A 9736-nucleotide genomic window follows, 5' to 3' on the forward strand; every position below is an offset into this window, starting at 1 on the left:
GTGCACTACAGGTTCATGACTCCACAACTTTCTTCCTGGTCGAGTTAGGCCAAGACTGATTTTATAAATAAGGTTGTCTGATACGTGCGGATGTTTATGGTGTGTACTGACACTTGATCTCAGTTTTCTTTCACTCTCGACGATGAGACCAGGTTCACAGACGCGACTATGTGTTTGTATGTGTGTACAGTAAATCCTCGATTGTCTGGTCTTTGATTAACCGTGTATTCGATTATTCGGAATTTCAAAAAAAAAGTTGCTAGACAAGACTGCCAAGATTTTGCTGCCAAGAATTCCGACTACAGGAATGTACACTACGTGTGTCACAGCTTAAGGTTTCTTTTTCGATAGCATTCAGGCTATCCTCTGCTGAGAAAAGCAATTATACTTCATCCGATGTAGAGGACTTGTTCCGAAGAACTCTTCCTCCCCTTTTTCTAATTCCGACGACTGCCACTCGTCAATAAGTTTTGACATTTTTCTTCTTCAACACTTTTCTTGGAATGGAAAAGATTGTGTGTGGGTCACACTGTCCGTGAAGGCGACACCTTGTTCTGAGTTGGCGGCCGCACCTCGGAGGTTCAGAAAGTTGCTTCGCGTACTTTGGTGCCGAGATGTCGGGGTCGGTGCGGGAGTGAACAGAGAAAAAGTTGATTTGTCAGTTGCTACTGAACTACAAATTGTTAAAAGTGGCGAAGTTTTTTTTTTTTGCTTTGATCTACAGAGCTTACTAAAAAGTTTCTGAACATAACACAATATGCTAGTTTGTTACTTGTTCCAGAAAAATTTAATCAGAATGTAAATTAGATTGTAAGGCCACTGTCTGTCACTCAAATACCCTCTACCCTCATCCCTTGCTCTTTTTATACGAGGTTGTCAGCAAACTCTGGGACCTAAATAAAAATCCCTGTTCTTGTTAAGAGCATTACATCAAATTTTCCTGAACGGAATTCCGGCTTGTATAATTCCTGGCAACATGTCATCTGTCGATGTTGCGTGTGTAGTTGTCAACAAAAATACTTCCGCCTCTCTGGGACAACAAAGCAGAGGTTTATAAATAAAAGCAAATAACATGTGTTTTCTGTGTGTGTGAAGAGAGAGAGAGACCAATTCAGGTTTTTCCTGGTCAAGACGACTTTGGTTTCACGAAACGATGGGCGAACACATGCAATTTACTTCTGCGTTTGTGTTTACGGTGTGCACAAACAACTAGCATCATATCCTTATTATTATTTGTGTCTAAATAATTGCTAGTGGCGTCCGCCGATAAGTAGCAAAGGCGGTTGATGATATATGATAATTGTAGATCTTCAGTGTCCCAATATTAATGCTCTCGTGTTTTAATGTTATATCTAATCATTCAAGTATTTCATAGAACCTTTTTGGAAAGAAACTCTAGCTGAAAAAAACTTGATGTATAGGTGGGTAACGAAATAGCAGATATTGAGGTGACAAGTGTTTATACACAACGAGGGTATTGTGTGGTAAATGGCGAGGTGTATACAAATAAAAAGCAGCCAGCCTCCCAAGCGCTGACCCTTACTGCGAGTAGAGTTCACGTCTGGACATTTGTCATGAAAGTGGTTGCCCTTTACTCGACTTCTTGCAGTGTATGAGGTCTTGGAACAAGGGAAAATCTTTATTTTTTAATGCCAAACATCATCCCATCTCAAATACGATGTGTACATCACACTTCCTGTTTCTCGAGGTATCATAAAGCTTTTCTAAATAATTTACAATTAGCTCCTTGTCCACAAACAGTCCCTATGATAATTTCATGTTAATCCTCTTGCCAAGTGTCACGCTTCACGTGTGCTGCATAAAATTAATTTCCACTTTTCCTGTTGCTAGAGGTTATCTAAGCTTAACTACAGTATTTGACAATGTGTGTGGTTGTCACAAAACATCCTGCTTTTTCTAGGAGTTGTTAGTTTAAAAAGATTGTTAAAGTTCTTCCTTCATTGCTAGCTGTTATTAGTCAGGTAAACAATATGGTTCTAGTCACAACACTTCCTGTCAGAGCTGTTAGCCAGACTACATCACGTGGTCATAGTCAGAGCCGATGACATTGTTCCTGTCTCCCTGTCTGATTCTGTCATAGTCTTCGTGAAGGTTCACTTCTACGTGGTCATATGCCTTGGCATCTGTATTATTTTGCTCGTTAAAGCTGCTGGACTGTTTGTTGCCGGCAAAATATATAAAATATATATAATACTTATATAAAAATATAAAATAGGCAAAATAAATATGTACGTACGACAAAATTTTGGCAGAAAATATTCAATTTTATTCTGCCAGAACATGTAATAAAACATTTCAAACATGTAATAAAGCATTTCAAGGCATTGTTTGTGTTCTTTGTAACTTTTCATGGATCTAAATCTACAATAGCAATCGCAAACTCGAATTAAATAAAAATACCGATTTAGTTCTATAACATTCACCCAAGAAAGATGTTTTGTAAAGGTGCAAATCATAATATAAAATTTTGAAATGTCATATTTTTTTCTGAAAAATTCATGTTTCTGAAACTATGCCAAAAGACTTATTCACTGACATCGGTTGGCATACAAGGTACAGACCGTGTGTTATTACAAGACAGCACTTTACACAAATTATTACAGTCTTTTATAAACATAAAAAAGATACAATGTCTGAATGAAAAAAGTAAACATTCATGGAACACAAATGCTGTGGAGGTAAAAGGCATAAAACACAGCTTTGCCTTTTCTATCCGCAAAAGTAAACGTGTCAAAAGTCTACTAAGTAAGTGAGATCTTCGTAGCACTGCATTATCTACCATATATACATGTATCATCATTGTCTTTAGACACCTAGAGTCACTAACACCACCCTGGAGTCCAGACGCCACCCCAGTTCTTGGGGTCACTTTTCGGGTCAACCGGTGCGTTCTGAGGCGGCACACCACTCACCATCCACTTGTGCAGTCTGGCCATCATGAACTGCAACATCTCGGGCTCCGAGTCCGCCAGGTTCACACGCTCCTCGGGGTCATCTGTGAATGTAGAATTCAACGTTCATTTTATGTTCTCCAGAAAAAAAATGAAGAAACAATCGACTCCATACAGCAGAGTTTGCCGTTCATACAATACTAGAGGTTTTCAGACCCTCAGTTAAATTGTTGATGACTTTGAACCCCGCTTTAAATGAACATATGAGTTTTATTGACCAGCTGCAACAAATGGTAAACACTATATATATACTTTTACTAATGTTTCTTTCATTTCTAATAAAATTATAAATGTTGATTGTGTGTGTTTGTGTGTGCTAGGTTGTCGAGTATGCAGACACCCGAAGAAAATTTTCTGAGTCAAATGCATTTTATTTTGACATATTTATTTATAATACGGCGGCTGTACTCCAAACTCAGGTGTAAAGCTACAGAAATACATTTAACACAATGGTAGGCGATTAAGTGAAAGGAAAGGACCTTAAAGATGTCAGCAAACTAGACTGTGATTACTTAAATTTTGAAGTTCTACTTCCTGCTAGAAAGAAACAAATAAAACGGCTTTACTTATTTTCATTTCCGACTGTTCTAAATAACCAGTTTCAATAAATAATCTTTAGACACCAGCTTACTCCTAATGTTGAAAAGTTGGGGCCCCCACTGTGAATCCCGCTCACTGTTGTTGCTAAACAAGAACTGCCCTGATTCTTCTCCTGTGAATTTTGGCAAAGGATACCAGTCGTTGTAGTTCCCTGGAGACCCAGTCATCAGCTTGTAGTCTTTGTACCTGGAGTAAAAACATAAGCTGGTAGATGTTTCTAAGCAAGAATGTCCTCTGATGCAGATATTTGCAAAGTATACTATCGCCGAAGAAGTAACAAAGAGCTGCTGAGCTCGAGAAGAATTGTTGAGCATGAGAGAAAAGTTTGCTGAACAAGCTTGAAAAGGCTGCTGGGCACAAAAGAAAAAGTTGCTGAGCAGGACAGAAATGATTGCTAAGCAAGAGATAAATATAAAGATAAGAGAGACTGAGATGGAGAAGATAAAGGTATTAGGATGAGGACGAACAATATAAAAAGTAACAAAAATTCAGACCTGCAGACGGAAAGAGACACAGAGACATGTTGATAGAAACAAACTATGACATGATCCTCTTTTCAGCACCAGCAGCCAAACAACAACACCATGGACCTGATAGCGGTGCTGTTCATGATGGTGTCGATGTTGTAGACGAACTCAAATCGGTTGCTGGCGGCCCCCTGACTGAGCATCTCCCACTGGTTGACACCATCGATGTCACTAGCTGCAATAACCAATTAAAATTATTTCAGATTGATCATTTATAAATTGCATATCTTGCATTGTAACTACATTCAACAAATCTCAATGTTTCGTAAATTTCTATGACAATTAAACCTGTTTTAAAGCAAGAATGTGACCAGTATAGTCGTCTTTATTTTGAATTAAATGTTTTGTTTTTCAATGCAAGGTATCGCCACGTGTCATCGAGTGTGATGTGTCTCGTAAACAAAGTATAACTTACGAGCTTCTGCGCCGGCTAAATGCAGTATTGTGGGAAACCAGTCTACGGCATGCATCATTCTGAAAAACAGTGTGAAAAAAATTAATGTATATTGTGTACATGCATGGGCACGAGCCCAAAGTAAACGAAAGGAAAAACTCAGTAGAGTTAACGTCTATAACACTGTCAGCCAGACTGTTTTTGTATTCAGAGAATGACAATTTTCAAGAAATTTGAGTATACAGACTCACTCATTGGTTATAGTCCCAGCTTTGGAAACAAGATTTTTGCTCCAGACAAAGGCTACACCCCGGGTACCTCCTTCCCAAAACGTCGTCTTGGCTCCCCGCAATGGCCAGTTGTTGGCTGCGTGAATAACTGGACCTCCATTCTGGAGAGAAAAGTTTTGCACCTGAGGTTTCTGCTCTCATCGACTGATGATCTGACATTACTCTGTGATTTCCTGATGTACTTGAATTTTACTCACCAAAGCTTCTACCCACTAGCGGCTCGTTGTGTCGCCTGCATCTGAGGATGGGACTCGACAGGAGAGAGATGATAGCGGACTAATACATCGAAAATAGCTCGAGCGTTCGAAAACGAGGTTTAAGGGGAAAGAAGAAGGGAAATAATGCACAATAAAGGGGCGGTCACTCCAAACTCACGTCAGTGGTGAAGATGAGCAGCGCGTTGTCCAGCAGTCCAGCACGGTCCAGAGCCGCCGTGATGTTACCAAACGACTCGTCCATCATGGACACCATGCCTGAGTTCAAAGAATAAACCTTGTATAAACCATCTTGATAGATACTGCACGATAGCGTGCGTGTAATAAACCATGAGTAAACAGTCGTGGACATCATAGCAATGGTGACCACTCTTCGTCTTGGGAGATCAGGAACGAAAAAATGATGGAGTTCGTTCATCGTTTAAAGAGGGAAATAAAGGACATTTTTTCTACCGACTGTTATCTTAACGTCGTTTATTTTGCTTCTCCTAAATTTCTCTTTGTGCGTGAACTGGACATTTTCACAAGGAAAAAGAAAAGTCTGCACAAAATCTGCATGTCAGTCACTCACCGCAATAAACTCTCCTGTCCACGGTCTCTATCGACTTGTACATATTCTCGTATTTCTCTGGGACCTGAGACAGACAGGAAAATATGACTGGGATCTGAGACAGGAAAAGTTGAACGGGATCTGAATATGTTACTGACAGCACTGAAAGCCTTCTGTAGGGGTTACACCTGCTGTTTGCCATGCTCTGAAAGACTTTATCAACATTTGTTAAAAGTAAATTTTTCTTCTTAGAGACTTAAAGTTGCAAAGATGAGAAAAGTATCGCCTACAATGATGTCAGGTCAATATTAGTAAAGTCAGTGAAGTACCATTTCTATATTTAGATACTCAATTACTCACCCTCAGACAGCTGCCTAATTACACACACATACGTTAACCCAAAGAGTCTGAGCAAGGAACTTCTTCACCTTCTACCTCACTAACTCACGTTCCGATATCAGTAGATACTTATACTTGTTTACACGAATTAGATTTAGAGATTGTGTGGTCCTGATACACACCTGTAACGGGTCGTGAACCAAGTGGAATGGCAGGTAAAGGAAGAGAGGTGTATTGGGATCGTGGCCTTCGATCACTTCAATCGCCTTCTGAGTGAACAGGTACTGTCGGGCAGAGTCGATAGAATTTATAAAACCAGTTTCATTACCTATTAATACCTCTAAACTTGTTTAAAATGGCTAAATAGGTGAAGTTACACTTTTATTACACATCTCATTTTTAGTGCCTACGAAAGCCAGACCTTTGAGACTGCAACTACACGAGTTTCCTTCTTGTTAATTTTAATTTATTTCTTGTCCCTTTCCCACCACACACACAAACTATCCCCACTTTAAAAGAGGTGTAAAAGAGAGGCTAATAAAAACAAAACGAGATTCAAGTCGGATAAAAGGCAGGAGTCGCTAGGTGTGCAGACAATGATATCGTTGGATGAGGAAGACAAAATGAAATAAATCCACTGACATCATTAGCTCGGTCTAACCACTAATGACGGAACTCATTAACAGCAGGCACACAGTGACATTTGCATTAAAGTTTGTGGTACTAGGGTCATATTACTGAAAGGTTAATGTGGCATGCACATTAAAATGTGTATCCTTGGGGTCATAGTCTCAGTAGGTTAGCAGAAAAGTTCCTGTTTAAATGAATTTCGAGGGGATAGAAGTAGTAGGCTAACAGTGACACTCGTGACACTCGTCCAACATCAAGTGGATGTTACCGAGGTCACACCATCAGTAGCTGACAACGACACTCACGTTAAAATGTGTGTCACTGGGGTCTTTGGCGACAGAGGTATTGCTCCGAAGGTCGTAGCCATCACCTGAAAAGACAAGTCGCCAAGCCAGAAAATTATTTTAAAATGCTTTAAAAAGGAATACATTTAGCTTCTTCATTGAGTTGTCTCCTGAGAGGTCTTCAGTGAGTTCATGTGTACAGTTGATATCTGTCCTTGACGTCTTCCGTTAAACATATCCAGGGAGTAAATGTCAACATGTACAAAAACACCTCTACACATTTACTGGGAGGTAATTTGATGATTGCTTTCCTCCAGGAATGTGCTTCCACCTTGAAGCGATTTCTCATTATGGGGGAAGAGGGAGGAGGGAGAGAGGGGACTGAAGTACCCGGAGAAAACCAGTGATGGACAATCCTGCCAGCATGTGCCAGATACAGAGTGTCCCAAGACGAAATCCGAACCCAGGATCTTTTCACTACAGTGGTGGCAAGCGAGTGTCTCGAGACTATTGCAAAGAAAATAAAATTGAGTGATATCGTCAGTCAAGATAGCTTTAGGGAAATATCAGTTTTCATCTTTAAGGTTGTGTAGCTTTAGCCAAATTAATTAATTCGTGCAATTAAAATCTCAACTCAGACCCAGACCTACCGGTCATGTGGGTGTAATAATCCTCGGTTCCATCGTAGTAGCCGAAGTAACTGTCAAAGCCTCTGTATGTCGGGGTATACTTCCAGTTGCACATCCCTAAATGCCACCTACAAAATGAAACTTAGGCTGTACAAGCTAGTCATAGAGACTGGAGTAACATAATGCTGTAGATTTTCGTGTTTGTCTCCTCCCTCTTCCGTCTCTCCCCTTCATTCCATTTCTCTCTTGATCTATCTCGTATGTTTTCTACCTTTGCTTCCCATTAAAATCTTTAACCCCCAACCTCTCCGATTTTCTCCTTTATTTTTTTTATTCAAAAGAGTAAATTAAATGTTACAAAATTATATGACTATGGTCCTTGAAGTGCATTCTTCTAAACACTAAGAAGACAGGAGCGTGAAGGAAAAGCAGCACTAAAGGCACGTGTGATAAACTCACTTCCCCACTATGTGTGTCTTGTACCCCGCTGTCCTTAACACCTCGGGTAGCATGGTGAAGTTGGCGGGTACGTACCGAGGTTCTCCCGCGCTGATGACGTCATGCTGAAACAGTGTAACAGTTACCAACGTAGTCATGTTGCGTGACATCATATACTACACCATCAGAAGTCACTACTACAGTAATAGTCTGTGATACTAGAGCTCTGAGAGATGTTATGTAACAAGTTCGACTTTCTGCTGACTGTCAGTACATTTTACTTCACATGGTTGTCTTGATTTCGCTATGGTCTTTCCCCATATTAGGGTCATTTAATCATGAATGAAGGAGAGATAAGTAAGGGGAGTTAGTTTTACCTGAAGTCCTGTATGGTAGGGGAAGTAACCAGTCATGAAGGAGTTGCGAGACCTGTTAAAAAGAAAAACAGTCTCTGGCGCCGTCTGTTAAACCCAAACGAGTTAGTATGGTATAAAATAACCATTAAACTCTAACTCGTAATTGAACACAAAGTTAGAGTAAAACAAATACAATAAAATATTTATGATGTAAAGTGGCTTACGGTGAGCAGTAATACTGGACGTAGGAGGAGTTGAGGATGACCCCTGACCTAGCGAACTTCTCCAGGTTGGGTGTGATCATCACTGGGTTGTGCCAGCTCACATCGTTCCAGCCTAGATGATAGGATCAGTAGGGTAACTTGCTTGTGGACGCATAGGTAGATAACTTTCCTATTCCCTTCCCTTTCATTGGGGCAGAGCAATTAAGATACTTAGCAGATGATGACTTTGTGTTATGTCTCATGATAAATCTTTAAACTTCTGGCATCAGCGACAGCAAAATAACACAAGAAAATGCAACAGGTAGAGAAATAACGAGAAAAGAAGGGGAAGCAGATTGTGGGGTGAATAGAGGGTGTTAGAAATTTAATTAATGCACACGATCTATACACTCTACACCTACCCAGGTCGTCGCCGACTATGAAGATGATGTTTGGCGGTGAACCGAGGATCAGAAGAGGGGACATCACCGTGCAGAGCACAGCCAGCAAACAAGTTGTCTCCCGTATAGTTATCGGCTTGGTCATGACTGTGTGACACCTGTTGCTCTTCAGCTGATGAATCTGATTCCGTAGACTAATGCCTGTGGTGTAACTTCGAAATACATAAAATAACTGAAAAGACACGAGACCTCAGCCATCTGCCCATCTACAGTATTAGTCTCTCTCAAAGCCTATTTTAGAGACCATTAAATATACACAAACCTCATTATCTTAAATACATCACTTAAAGTGGCATATAAACTTCGAAATATGTAAATGCAGTCATCTCAGGACTACAATATTACATATCTCACGTAGACATCTAAGTTCGTCCCTGCTTGTACACATTGTACTGGAAACAGGCTCGCAGACGACTTTGTACAACAGTCAACAAAATGTAAACAACATCCACTGAGGACAAGCAGTGACACATGAGGTAACTTACTGCCAGGAGAAGTGGTGTGTCGAATGACTGTCAGACGTGGACAGCACGTAGCCTAAATGTTAGCCGTGAACGAGGGTCGATTATCTGCGTGAACTAATTCGTCATAACAGTCACGTGCTGCGTGTGGTGACCCCCTCTGACCTCGCAACACACCATTGCAAGAAACATCTGTTGTGACACACTTACACTGTGATCAATATGTTGATGTATTAATCAGTCGCTTAGCAGGCTCAATCTGCTACACTCATTAACCTTGTGTGAGCCCCTGCCATGAACGATGTCTGTTATAATTTTACTCACCCATTATCCTTATCGTTATCGGATGTTGTACTGTAATTTTAATTACCGTACTTTAACTAGATA

General features: G+C 40.3%; 1 protein-coding gene across 1 annotated transcript; it reads right to left on the reverse strand.

Annotated features, from left to right (window-relative positions):
• Positions 1–2451: 2451 nt before the first annotated feature.
• LOC112559749 (arylsulfatase B-like) lies at positions 2452–9533 on the reverse strand. Its single transcript, XM_025231131.1, has 15 exons — positions 9374–9533; positions 8850–9040; positions 8449–8560; positions 8246–8297; positions 7890–7993; positions 7452–7558; positions 6823–6887; positions 6070–6171; positions 5570–5633; positions 5159–5256; positions 4745–4884; positions 4515–4573; positions 4163–4274; positions 3604–3758; positions 2452–3016 (listed from the first exon to the last, which is right to left on the reverse strand). Exons 2-15 carry the CDS (start codon positions 8971–8973, stop codon positions 2844–2846), a joined length of 1467 nt encoding a protein of 488 aa, XP_025086916.1. The 5' UTR covers positions 8974–9040; positions 9374–9533; the 3' UTR covers positions 2452–2843.
• Between the last annotated feature and the right edge of the window lie 203 nt (positions 9534–9736).

Source organism: Pomacea canaliculata, linkage group LG3, assembly GCF_003073045.1.
Source record: "Pomacea canaliculata isolate SZHN2017 linkage group LG3, ASM307304v1, whole genome shotgun sequence".
Lineage (NCBI taxonomy): Eukaryota > Metazoa > Mollusca > Gastropoda > Architaenioglossa > Ampullariidae > Pomacea > Pomacea canaliculata.